Source organism: Engystomops pustulosus, chromosome 7 (assembly GCF_040894005.1).
Source record: "Engystomops pustulosus chromosome 7, aEngPut4.maternal, whole genome shotgun sequence".
Lineage (NCBI taxonomy): Eukaryota > Metazoa > Chordata > Amphibia > Anura > Leptodactylidae > Engystomops > Engystomops pustulosus.
The window spans coordinates 131484585-131499407 of NC_092417.1; the positions used below are offsets into that span (position 1 = coordinate 131484585).

Consider the following 14823-nt stretch of genomic DNA (forward strand, 5'->3'; position numbering starts at 1 on the left):
AAGTATTGTCTGTACACCTCTGCCCAATTAGTGTAAACCTATAATAGATGTTACATACAATGCTCCTTATACACAAATGGTGAATCATGGGCGGCATACAGCCCCGAGATAATGCTCTAATGAGAATCAGACAACCTCTAAAGTGCAAGTGCTACCAATATGACAGCTATATCTGCCCCACTAATGAGTAGAAAATTTATATCAAAATAGAAAAAATGTGAAAAACATGAAAAAAGTGCTGGGTGCAAGTGGGATAAAGTTTGGGATCTTACGGCATGTGAGGTAAAGAGATTCGCTCCTGTGAGGTAGGTAGAGCAATGGGAACGAGGTGGGACTAGAGGTACACGGCTCCCCACGCGTATCGTCGTCCCAAGGACGACTTCCTCAGGGGTAAGTAACCATGGTCATGAAACACTCACCTTAAATAGGCCCTCCACTAAACTATACAGGCGGCGCCAGTCCTGCATAAACCAATCTACATGAAACCGGAAGTGATGTACAGGACCGGAACGGAAGTGGGGCTGTCGACGAAACAATGCGCATCCCGGCCGGGATGTACGACATAGTAACCAAGGTAACAAAATAACAAAATGACCAAGTAACTGTGATAACGGCGCACTGATCGGTTTGGATCACTAAAGTACATTTGTGTGCCCTAATGATGTGGTGAGGTACGGCGTCCCCCATCAAATATCCAAAATATGCGGCGTAATAGTCAGAGTAGCAAGTAACCAGGTACATCTATATATAATATCTACAATGTGGTGAGGTACGGCATCCACCATCAAGTATCCGGGATATACGGCGTGGTAATAAGGGTAACAAAATACAAATCTATTGTCTCAACACACCAAAAGGTTTCAAACGCATAGGTGCATGTATGTACCAGTATGGTAGAGTACAGTATCCACCACAGGACGGTAAAATACGATATGGTCTGATTTATTCGGCGCATATATAGAAGAGGGGGAGAAATACATCACTAAGCCTAAGGCACAGCGCAACTGATCGAACAGGTATCACATACATTCTATGCATACTGCATAGAGAAATGTGAAGTAAATGCAGTACAAAAGGAGAGGGTAAAAGATCAAATGCCAACCATCCCCTGTTCCCGGTCAAATGTGTAGCAACCTATAAATTCCGGATATATACAAATTACATGTGAACTAAAGTATACATGGGTTAACACAAAGATAGATTCGATAAAGCCCATGAATAAGCCGGTTCAGTATGGTAAGGGGTAACTGATTTACTGGCCCACAGTATCATATACTAATGCACTAGACGCAGTAGTAGAGGGCGAAGAGGGTGAGTGTTTAGTATAAAATACAAGTACAAAAGTATATACAACATTTACAAGGTTATTTGTCCTAATGTAGCAATTGGCTAATGCCTGTGTAAACAATTTTCAAATTATAGTTCATGAAAGTATAAATCAAAGTCCAAAAGATCCAGGAAAAATACGAGAAGGCAGGGATCCAGCTGCGGCTAGGCGGAGGAGGGTTCCCAGAGTCAAGATTCAAGAGTTCTCACCAGTCTTCTGGGAATACTGTAGAATTTGAAGAATAGAGGGCAAGACGCGATCCAACAGGAAGAAGTAAGTATAGTCAAAATATACATGATTTAGGCAATCCATCCAGAATACTGTGTCCCTAATATGTTGAGGAAACACCAGTTTCCCCCTCTTCCCAGTACTAACCAGTTTCCTCCTCTTCCCAGTACTAACCAATTTCCCCCTCTTCACAGTTGGATCATGTGCCACTATTCTTTCCGACATGAGCAACAATTCTAAAGCATTTAGAAAGTGCACCAGAGAAAAAATTGTACATTCTGCTGGAGCAGTATAGGGGGCGCCAGATTCATTGAGAATGTGTGACACACTGCACCCTCTACAGGCAAACTGCACATAGTGCAGTTTGCACTTGTTTTGATAAATGTCGGCCACTGTGCCTCCCTGTCTAAATCTAGACAGCAATTGAAAAACTCACCTCTCCTAATGAATACAATGCTATGTAAAGTCCTATGTTTAATGAAACTTTACACAGGGATTTATGACTGCAATAAGCCCTTTTGTTTTGATACCTTCTTTGGGTTCAGCCAGATGTGTACCGATCCTATAATAGCTACAGTACCAGGAAATCGAAAAAGGTTATGTTTCAATGATCTTGCAAGTGGTTCCCCCCCATCACCTTCCTTTCGGAGTGTAATATGTGCAAGTACAGACAATATACTCACATGAATGAGCCATAAAATGTGCAACAATAACCTTTCATGTGAGAGAAAAAGTAAAAAAAAAAAGAGTGAGATGTTCAACTTACTCAATTGTTTCATTTCAGGCCACATATTTCTTTTCATCTCTTCCATTCTAATCTTGTCGTTATTGACTGATGTTTTATCTGAAGACCTTCTTTACAAACTTTAAATTACATGAATTTACTGTCATTTTTCTCATGTCATGTAAGCTTTTATAATAGGTGCTTTCTCTTTGTCAATGTTTTCAATAGTAGAAAGACAAATTTGGTCTTCAGGTTTGGTTTGATCCATCAAAAGAAGGGTCTGAAGTATTTTGTCAAAAGTGTATGGAGATAGTTAAGAGCTCCTTTATCGATTCTGTAATTTTATAACTATTTTTTTATGTATATATTTTATCACTTTACTTGTTATTTCTAAGTCACAATCTTATCATTAACACGACTCAAGGGACAAGGGAAACAATACCGGATATATATCCTCATTAGATGGCTGCTGAGACAATACCAATACTTAAATCAAGCCAAATCTTAGTTTCCTTCCACTTACAGACTATGAATTCCCCAAACACTCCAACATGTCAGGTTGCTGATAGATAGTGTAGCTTATTATTTAATTTAAACTCTATAGGCCATTTATCATTTCCTTCTTGCAGTTATAGTATAGCACATATTCTATATGTGACAGGAATTTTCAATAGTTGTCCACTACTTCACTTGTAAACTAAGGTTCCAAAATAAGGTATTTATGTTTCTTTTAATACTGACTGAGTCAAAAAATAAGCTTCACCTCTACAACAGTTTTACAAGTAGCCATCATGTCGATCTGTGTTTCATCTTAGGAATCATGCTAGTTTGGACGCACAAATAATTAAGAATAAAAAGAAACCCTTCTGCAAAGCACAATGTTCTATAAAAACTCACTTGTTTCCAAAACACTTAAAAAGTGTCTATGTGTCACAGTTTCACACATTTGTTAGAATGGAGAGACAGCTTCCACATTGCAGTCTTAAAACCTACTGCTGTGATGGCCAAAGCATTTTGTAATACAAAGTGGCTACAAGGTTTCAAGGACAAGATGACCACTGTTTAACGTATGCCGCTACTGGTCTCTATATTGTCATGGACAGAATCACAATTCTGTTAGGCTGAATTCACAATAATGTATGCCCTCTATGCTGTAAAACTGCAGGCATGTGTTTGAGGTGATGGAGAGGAGGAGGGGTGACCCCTCCCCTCTCCATAGAGATACATGGTGCACGCCGCCATAATACGGCTTAAACTTTATTGAATTCACTGTGTTAAATTTATATTATTGGGTTATTGTGGGAAATATGCAAATAAGTTTTCCAGGATGGGGCAACAAAAACCACGACTCTATCACCTTGTAAGACAGCTTCCTTGACATCAAGCTTGGCTTTCAGGAAGTCTATTGACCTGGGCTCAATGGGACACCTATAACGCAAGATTGTTTTCTTGAAACATCACTGTTATACTAGTGCTACTTACGGTGGTACTAAGTGCCTAATGCTGGATGATAAATCTGTCCTAGTATAAGACTGTCTAGTCTACTCTACACCTCCTATTAGTTGGCTTACTTTTCACCAGAAAGTTCGGACACAATTCTGTTGGGTTGGCAGTATTTCTGACGCACAGATCTTTTTGGCACTAGGCCAAGCCCCTTTTGTCAGGCTAGTCGTAGGAGAGCCAGAAAACGGTCTTAAACCTTTTATAAATGTGGTGCAGACAGAGTTTTAGTGCAAACTACGACAGAATTCTGTTGTGGACAGATTAATAAATCTCCCCCATTGTATATGACAAATGGTTCTTTTGTCTTTTCTGGTTTTATGAATCTTTATGGTTTTCGTCCGATTTTATCTTGAAAGTGAAAAAAATAAAAAAATAAAGAGTGGAACAACAACAAAAGTAAATTCACATCACCTTACTTTTACACCTGTAACTTCTTCATGCTTTGGCATACAAAGTCTAATTTTATTTTGGCAAGAGCTGTCATTTACATGAACACCATTTTGGTATGTGTACGACCTTGTGATCACCTTTCATCCAAATGTGGACATTTATTTCATGCTGTCACAGTAGGGGGATAATCAATTTTAGATTTTGATATTGTAGGCATTTTGGGACACACCAAAAAATTATGAAACATATTATAAGCAAATGACTAAGCTCAGGGATACAGTCAGCAGTCAACTGAATACGTGGCACACATCATTAGGAGATTTATGTGGCCAGTCGCATGTCAGTCATTTTAAATATTGAACTAAAGACACAAAGTGCTATATAGGCACATACTCTGCCAAGATATCTACTTAGTGGTGTAGCAGTCAACACAGAGGCCCAGAATTCTGTGCCTTCTAATTTCATATGTCTGTGTTAAATATCTCAGTAAAATATCTAATTATAGCTTTATTTAGCAACCCCTTCTAGATTATAAAATAAAAACATGCTATACTCACCTCACCCAGTGTCCTAGTGTATAGACCCTCAGCAGGGGTGCAGCATCTACAGTATACACCAACTACAGCTACAAAAAAAGATCCCTCCCAGTGTGCACAGGGCTCTAAAATACACTATAAAATATAATATTTAACTTTTTGAGTCTGTTATATATCTCAGTGCTAAATAAAGTACATCATCTTCTTGCCTTATAGTTAATGCATGGACATGCTAGTGCCATTACCATTTTACATAATAGAACTTATTTTTTATCACAAGTCAATTACAACTATTTTCTACTTTACTAAACACTGCTGTCAGTGTGAACTGTCTGATACAACAAACGATTTTCTACATTTTCTGCAAAACCTCCTCTAGTACAGTATCTGCTCTTCACTGCACTGTACCGCAGCGTGCCTGGCTAGGTGAAGAGTTCACACAGCAGGAGAACATCTCATCTGTGAATTACACAAGGATGGAACACTGCAAGAAATGCAATTTTTTATATTAATTATAGTGAACAGGTTTATGGTATTGCCCAATATAACAAAGGTATAAGATGATCAGTACTCAGGGGATCTGCTCTTATTTGTTTGCTGTCCATGGTGCTTAATGTCCTAGCAATATGCTGAGAAGATTGCTCTACTCCAAGCTCTGTGAGAACATATGATTTGGTATAAATTGCACTGATACCAATGTCTGTTATCACCTTGTTTGCACCTTATGAAGAGGTTTGCTCTTGAAACACTCCTAGCTATAACACATATTAGGCATAAATAAATTCCGAGATTGCTCTTTGCAGGTCCGTAATAGTGTCATACGAAATACAGAACACTACATACAGAAAGGCTACTTTTTATTGATAATCCAGCTTTTAAAATGGTCAATGTGAAGCATTGGAATAATATACAATAGATAAAGCAAAGAAAATAGAAATTATTGAACCAGGAGAACATCAAACAAGCCCGATAATCTACTGTATTTCAAAGAACGTGATCCAATTCACATGGAAGCATGACTATTTAGGCTAGTAACAAATGTATCTTCTATTCAACCAATAAATGAATAACTCAGTAATTGAGCTACTAATTAGATCTAATGTAATCACAATGATCTACTTTATACAGTATTAGGACAGCTGCACACAAACATGCTTGGTCGGTGGAAACTGACCAGTGAGCTGATCAGATCCTACCAACTGAGCACAGTGCACTGGAAATGATTCCTTGCATCATAATTGTAGTGATACTATGATGCAAGGACTCGTTTGTAGTGGTTTTAAGAAAGTGAAATGTGAAAGTATGGGCATTCTTAGGAATGAGAAGGAGACATTAATCTACTATCTATGATACCATTGATGATAGATTCATACATTGTACAATATTTAAATTCTAAAAATATCCACAATTCAACTTTTTATTAGTGTTCTGGGCACTCAGGCTTATATCTGTCCTCCATTCCTCTCAAGTTTATTCTAGTACTATTGCCTTTGAAAGAAAATGTAATCATAAGTGTTTCTGAAAATTTAGAAATGCAATAATTTGAATTTATGAATTGTAATTCCCAATAAAACAGTCCAGCTCTTTGTTAGCCCGTATTTCTCGGCAGGGTATGAACCTGTCTTCACTGACTCAGATGTGTCCAACCTCAATGTAGCTCAGTTTACTTAGAACTATAGTCTCATGAAACTAGTCAATTACAATATCCTAATACGCTAATAAAACCCTTAACAGGTAGCAATTAGCATCAAGACTAATGAGTAAGCAAACAATTTCAGGACACATAACTGGAATTTTGTTTTAAAAAGCCAGTCAACTCACAACACACATCAAATGATATGATATGTTAAACCATGAGTAAATAAGAGCACATACATCTATATTATTCTGCTAAAAAATCTTGTCAATATTCCTTAGCAAAAGAATTGAGACCCATTTTGTACTGTTATTTCATCATTTCTATCAGGGCTATGATTCCACATAACCTCACAGGTGTATGGAGAAGGAATTGATATCTATGGAACTCTGTTGTACTTCTCTATACCTTAGACGTGCGATCATGTACTGGTTAGCTAAAAATCAAACCTGTACCTGGGATGTTTATGTAGATAGTTATGCTCATCACAAACATTGGTCCAAAGCAAGGATAACCCCCAAGTATGGAACCATAAAAAGGACCAGAACACAACACATTATGAAAATGCAGGCAGTTGGTACTTAAGTTAAATTTGTATGTAGGTCAGACCTGGTATATGTTATAATAGTAACTGTAGAAAAAAAAAATTTTTTGTCCCTGTGACAACTGGACACCTTACAACTGGTCATTGCAGCCGGGGCCAAAGTAAAGCATCCAGAGAGCTTCACAAGGTCACAGTGGGCATAGAGGTCCGTGTGTTATTAGAGGTCATATGTAAGTCAGATGTCCGTAAGTCAGGGAATCCTGCACATTGTCCTCAACATGTTATAATGGGAAAACTGAGGCTTGATTCCCCTTCTCTGGACAAAGCTCAAAGTCCTCTTCCGTCAGGCACGTACTCCACTTCATTATACTATTGTTCAACTACTGTTTTGTTATCATAGAATTATCTATGTATGGAACATAACCTATAATAAATCATAATATTGCTTGTTGTTATGCAATAGAAATTGTTCTCCAACCATCAAACACAATGAGTCATGGATGGAGTTGAAATTCTGCTCTTTTAGCCACTAAAAAAAGTGATTCCCTTGGTTATACTTTTATTTTCTGTTATAACTGAAGAGAGCAGATGGCTTTCTAATGCGGGACGCATAGAAAAATGCAGACTGCTGGGATGCATTGTTTGCAGTTCAGCCCTGCAGAATTAATTTTTCATAAGCATCATGCATTTAAAAGAAGTCTGCTCACCTTCCCAAGGGCGATGTTCATACTAAAAGCAACGTACCCAGGTAAATGTGTCAGATTCTCAGCAGGCCTAGGCTGATTTACTAGGCTACTCCGCTTTATCTTGCTATGCTCAACAAATATTTTTTTCTTTTTAGTTCCCATTAAAATTAGAATTTTCATAATTGTTGTTGGAAAGGACTTTCATTGTGATAATACGATGTTTGTAGCACTAAAGGGAAATAAACAGGCACAAATCAGGTCACTTGTGACTTGAGTGGCCTCTCTGAATAATTTGACAAGGATTTCAGATGTTTTAGAATCATTAAAAATCTCCTCTCCCTTAAAAGGCTTTTCCCATTTACAACACTCATCCCCTTTCCATAGTGTCTGGTAAGTATCAGGGATTCCTAGCTAAATTGATATGAAAAGGCCCTAAGCCCTCTCTGTGAATGGGGTGATAGGCTGCACACAGGAAAGTCAGTTACATCTCCATTGACAACAGATCCATTTTGTTCGCATTTTGTATCCAAATCTGTTTTTTTTTTCACAGCCAATGTGCTTCTGTTGTTCCTTTTTTTTTTAAAAAAAAATCCACAAAAGGAACTTTCGTAAGGCATAACACCTGAGAAAAATAACGGACCGACACTCGTTTTTTTCTATGCCGATGCACTTCCATTATTTTCCGCAATGTGCGAGGACAGGCTCTAATTTTTTTTCCCTTGGACTAAGGATGAAAGTTAGACATGTGAAAAAGCTCAAAGGAAAAAATGCTTCAGTAAGGCTTCCGTGAACGAGCCCTAAGGCCTATGAACAGTAGGGGATTTGTGCAGCAGTCCCTGACATACATTTCACATACAGCATTCAGAGAATATGATGTGAACTTGGCTCTAAGAGCAAAGTATTGAAATTGACATAGGTAATTGATCTAGTGATTTACCCTATTTGCAATATTGGTTACCTCCCATTTGGAATATTTGTATTTTTTCTTTAGAAAAGTTTAGGTAAATGTTGGAATAGCAATTATTTTACATTATAGTTACGGTGTGGCTAACCAGTAAATATTTTTTGCTGCTCAAAAAGAAATGTTCACACACAAAACCATACAATGGTACCCGCACAAAATTTACCACTAGATCACACTGTCTTGCAATTTTGATAACTTAAATGATATTATGTTGTGAATGTAGGGCAGAAAATATAAATCATAGTGATTTTAATCAAAAAGACTGTTCTGGTATAACTTACTAGATAATAGTATTCGTATACTGAGCAGGAAAATATTGCTGCCGTAATTTATTGTGTGCAGACATCAGCTTGCTACATCCTGAATTATACATGTCTTGCTGGGAGTTGTCATAATGGCCTTGTGAAAGGCAAACATGACAATCCTCTGTAGACAGTTGCAGTTTCAATAAAGACCCTGAACCCATGCACCTATGCCTTTGAGGTTGTCTTTGTGCTATCATTTGGCAGTTAACTGTGAAGATGCTGGCAGTAAAGTATATATTATTACTAGTTACTGTAAGTTAACAAAATAAGTGGCGAGTTGTACTAAAGTTCATAGCAGGTGGAAGAGAATACCAAAAATGGTATACATGCCAGAATTACTTCACCACACAACGATTCACTATATAGAGAAATACATTTTTCTGACCCATATTGGATATATTCCCGGATCAAATCCAACATTAATAAAGGTAAACCTGGTATGTTTCTTTATTTCTATCTACATTCATTACCAAACCATGTGGGAGGAGATCTCATAATTTTTCAGTTTGTACAGTAAAGAATTTGAGGTTTTTTTGGTGACATGTTGACACATTTTTCATATGTGAGCTTGTTGAGTTACAGTCATTTGGAAATTTTGTATGAAAACATTTTGTAAATCAAAAACTTTTTGTTAAACCCTTTAATAATGATTATGGTAACGTTTTAGATGGGGTCTTTGAGGTGATGTTCCTAAACTTTAGCTTCTATATACACAATAAATGTGAATATTATTCCTGAAAATTAGACTACAGTAAATTAACTGGGGATATCCCATGGAACACTGTTGGCCAATGGAGAAGCTATGAAAGGTATAGCAGTATGTGTTGAGCAATGTTATGCCTAATTTGCTTGTCACTCGCTTGTAATGACCATCACTGCTTGTGTCAAGTACAACTATGCATCTACAGTGTTTAAACTTTACCATGGCTTATTGAATCTTTTGATAGCACAATTTAGTTAAATCTTGGGAAGACCACAAAATAATCTATAAAAATTATCATTAAATAGGAATAGGAATGTCTAATATTTGACTTCCAGAAGAAATGTAAAACAGGCCTAAAAGATATAGAATATATTTTGCCCTATTTAAAGGACATTAATTTCCAGGATTGTAAACCAAGCACGCTGACATACTGATGTGTCCCCTGGCTGGATCTGCTCTTCTTTGCCCTTTTATTTTAAGAAAAAATTCTTTAAAAATTATGTGTGCCTGAGTGGCTCCAGGCTCCATTAAAACCTATGGAGTCTGAAGCCCCTCAGGCTCATTTGCATAATTTTAATAGCCCTTTAAAAAACAGGGCATAAAAAACTAAAAGAAGAACATATCCTGAGGGGGCACACACCAGTATATTAGTGTGCTTGGTTTACAATCATTGATCCTGGTGGTAGATTTCCTTTAAGAGTGGAATATGACAGATTGAGAGAGGTTGGGCCATTAATACATATATACATATTTATTTGCATATATAAGTATATATGTTTTGAAGCAGATTTTTTTGAGTAACAAGTGTTGATAATCCTAAAAGGACTTCTAAAAGGCACGTTGAAAGCCTTGCTTACAATATCCACAAACAGTTATTCTGTACCCATACTATCAATCTACTTTTGTGAGCAGGATAAGCAGGACTCTCACCGTCTCTCCTAGAAGTCCTACCTGGATTTACTCTCCTTTTATTCATAAATCCTTCACCAGATCTCGTAAGTCTGTAAATAACAGAGCTGAGCTTCTCTCCAGCATATGCAGCTCTTAGATAATAAGTTAATATAATAATAGGGAGCATAAATCTGAAGATGTGCACAGGCAGGTCCTCATTTACTATAACAGTGAGTGGTTAGACATGCACCTCCAACCATTTCCATTATAAAAAAAGCGTGCACATTAACTACAAAAATAGATTCCGAATTTAAATCTCACAAAAACTGTCATCTGCATGTCACCTATAAATTTTAGAATATCCTTTGGACCTAATAAGGAGTTATTTACCCCTTAAATTCATAACTGGTATATTTCATACAAATATGAAATATTTACGTAAAGGTGTTATTAATTTATATGCTCCCAATTCGAAGGTAAAACACAAAAGTAAATTAGGGGGTCTGGGCATCTATAATTGTTAAGTCTCACAGAAACATTTACTGGTATTCCCACTTTTGACATCTATGGCATAGCCAACAATTGACACACAACTTTTTAAAGGACAGGGGTCTGAAAACCTTATCTTGCAGTTAAAGTGAAAGATGGTGTTGAAAATTCTAATAATAGAAAATAAAAAGTAAAGAGTATAGAATATATAACAAATGGCACTACACCAAAGACAAAGTCCGGACAAATAAAATTCACGTGGACAGATGATAGAATGAGGGCGGCACTCACCATACTTCTCATTTATTAAATACACATCATAGGCCCCCTATGTCCTATGATGTGCACTGAATGTAGAAGTTATATAGCAAGTGCCTCCATTGTCTTCACAAGTGCTACATCAACTGATTTATTCATACATTTCTGGGAGGAATAACACAACAAAGATTTATGCGAAAAGATACACCAGAATCATTATTTTATGGAAAGCATGAGCATTTACTAACCAGTTATCTCTGAAGAGAAGAGGTTCTTAGTTATAGAAAAGGTTTATGAATTTCAACTCTGACCCACAAATAATGTGAAAGACAACAAATAAAAAACAAGACTGCTTAGACTTGTGACAATGAGGGTCTGCCTAGATTTGTAAGACTTTTGACTACAAGAAGAGCAGAGTCTGCAGTATTATTCTTGGTCTCTAAATATTGCAACATTGCCAATAAAAGTTTTTTATGTAGGTTTCTAATTCTGATGGCCTCTCCATTAAAAACAGATCAATGGAGGACATCAACACTGGAAAAACAGCAGCGATCCGGAAGTGGAGATCTGTGCTCGGTGTAGTGGCCAGTCCTGAGAACTGCAGCTAAGCTTCTAATTCCTGCAATAAAGGCTAAGGTGCAGGAGGCTTGCAGAAACAGGTGATTCAATGGATAGGTCCTCAGTATCACAAAACTGAAAAAACCTCTCCATCAAGATTTGCCTGTACCAATTCAAAAATGAAAGTCATTACATTATTGGGAAAGAGAGTCAAATTGCTATTTGAGAACTAATAAAGCTATTTAAATTGTATAATTTTTACATAGCTGTTGATATCACCAATATATTCATATATTTTGCTTACAGCTCAATTATCCTTTAAGTGCTGTTTGTGAATTTAAAACTTGTCTCAATCGATACTTTTATTCTTAGCTGTAGGGATATGTAAACTTTAAATTTGTTGTTCCAAGGAGTTAGAAAGAAAATTTTCCCTAATTTGGCAACATCCTTGTATGTTTTTTTGCCTTCCTCTGGATCAACACTTTATGACCTATGGGTTGGACTTGATGGACCTTTGTCTTTTTCCAGTCTTATCCACTATGAAACTATATTCCAGAAGTTCTTTTGGAAAGTGAAGACGCTTATCAACAAAATAGCATAATGCTGTGCTAGCATCTAATAAAACTGCTTTAGATGTAGCCTGAGCTGAGCATGCTCCTAGTCCTTCCATCAAAATCAATAACTATTCTGATCCATAGGGTTACCATATGGATACCATTTATAAATCTATTCACATTGTATTTAAGGGTATATGTATGTTAACTAGGTAATGCTATGTTGAAAATGTCCTGATTATAATCAGGTTATTTGATTAAAAACCATAAGTGCACACGGAGTATTCTGGTCACACATAATGGGGTAGACTTCATTTCACTGTCATCCCTATAGGATAGATTGTAGGAGGGCAAAGATCAAAAGGAGTTTATAAGGATCAGCACATTGGCCCCGATAAAAATAATTACAGTTAAGAATTTGCTCACAGAGATCTTCATTTGCATTGTACACTAGAAATACCACTCTAGTTGCAGCCAATGTTATAATCCCCTATAATATCTAATCCAAAGAAACACATACTTAGCACATGTTTGAGAACAAAATGTATCCATTTTAAAATGGACACCAAGGAACATGGATCCATCTTAAATAGACTTTACATTTATAGTAACAGTACCGTAACTGTGGAGATATATACTTCTAATATCAAAGCATGTCCTAAAAAATGTTTGTAAACCATTATTTATACAAATGCAATGTATATGACACATTGATGTGCAATAGGATAAGAATACCAATGGCTTAATATCAGTCACACCATCAAATTAGAGGTATCAGATATAATCTTGACATTCCTACTAAAATGCAGTACAACCTGCTGTATATAAATTATAGCATCTTAGTATACTGCAGCATGGTGTATTACATTATTTTACCTAAGATTGATGTTAAAATTGCCTAATTAATCCTCTCAATCTCATGTTCAGTGGCCCTGACATCAAAACCCATGTTCTCAGCATTGTAGAAGAATGAAACAGAGTAACACAGTCAAGATAACCCATTTGAGCTTTGTACAGATAAACAAGATTGAGGTTTTAGGACATCATGGATTGTTTCTAAATTGGAGACAATCATATACTCACCATGCCCCCCTCTTGTTAAGAATGGGGTCCTGTTTATGGCGATAGGGACTGTTCCATGCTTGTTATGGAAATGGTGCACATGGTGAGTGGTACTGAGGCTGGATGATACCCGTGCTGTGTCCGAGACCCTGGCCAGTGTAAGAAGGCCAAGGGGCAAAAGGGTCCGAGCCCAGTGGCCGAAACTGGCCATGACCCCCAGTGGGCTGTCCGATGCTCCTCTGGGGGCCAGGGGAAAGGGCATGCACAAGCCTTTCCTTTCCCAAATCAGCATGTCATGCTGACCCCCATTGCCTGTCTCAGACTATCTCCCCCTCTGATGCCCAAATGAGGAGGTAGAATTCTTCTGTCTGGAAAGAAAATGAAGGGTATTACATTTGTTGGCTTTAGCCTCCTCCGGCATCCATGGATTCCTTACAATATCCAGGCTAAAAAGGTTGCACAAGCAAAATAAAAAATGGATAGATATTATATAAAAACCTTGATGTTTGGGGGGATCCCCCCCCAAAGCTCCCAAAAAAATCAGTCCTTCTTCATGTGTTAGAAGAAATCCAAAAAAATGACAAAGCAGAGAGATAGACAAGTGCCCTGGTTTATTTCAGCAAGCCCTCAGTATGGATAAATCTCCGGTAAAGCTGTACAGAATTCAACATCATGGACAGCAAAAGAGAGAAATGGAGGAGGAAAGGAGGATTGTGGCATAGAGAAAAAACAGATTCACCACACAAATATTCCGATTCAGATGCTCCTGTGTTTTCCGAGATGGTCTGCTAGAATTCCTCACCCTCAGACAAAAATGCACACTATCCAAGCCCTATATGTCTTTTTCCATCCAAAAAATAAAAACAGAGGAGGATTATAAAAAAAAAAACGAGATAAGAATAATCAACAGCAGAGGAAAGAGAGAGAGAGAGATCTGCCTGTGTGTGCTGCAGAGAGAAAGAGGAAGGAGGGAGGGAGGAAAGAGGGGGAGGGGTGAGAGAGATGAGAAGAGAGAGAAGGTGGGGGAAGAGCGAAAAAGGGAGAGAGAAAGAGAGAGATACAGAGGTAGGAGAAAAAAAGACACGCATACCAGGGAACGAGACAGGCCAGAGACAGGTACATGCGGGGGGACACCTAATAGGCAGAGTCACAGAAAAGTGCACAGGGGAACGTAGGCGACAAATAAAAAGGGGGAGTCATAGGGCAGACAATGACACCAACCCAAACAGTGTGGGAAGCAGCGACAGGGAAAAGGGAAATAGGGAGAAGAGAGAAGAAGGAATAAAAATAAGGATGAACAGGTAGAGGATGCAGCAAAGAGCACAAAGATGAACAACACACTGAAATGACAGAGGTCTGATCACTAGATAACACTGCCTTATAGAGCAGAATAATAGGCTGAGGATTCCAATTGATAGCAAAATGAGAAGGAGCACTATGTGGCTACTACATGAGCTAAGAATCT

General features: G+C 37.6%; 1 protein-coding gene across 17 annotated transcripts in view; it reads right to left on the bottom strand.

Moving 5' to 3' along the window:
• The window catches only part of NRXN2 (neurexin 2), a 588251-nt gene that overhangs the window by 173396 nt on the left and 400032 nt on the right, over nucleotides 1–14823 (bottom strand). For 2 of the 17 annotated variants that reach the window (XM_072117820.1, XM_072117819.1), the window contains exon 1: nucleotides 13380–14339. The exons of 14 other annotated variants lie outside the window; for them this stretch is intronic. In XM_072117820.1, the coding sequence (XP_071973921.1) occupies nucleotides 13380–13650 (271 nt within the window). In that variant the 5' untranslated portion in view covers nucleotides 13651–14339. Of the gene's footprint in view, nucleotides 1–13379; nucleotides 14340–14823 lie in introns of those variants that run through there. One more of the 17 variants, XM_072117821.1, reaches the window with a different exon arrangement.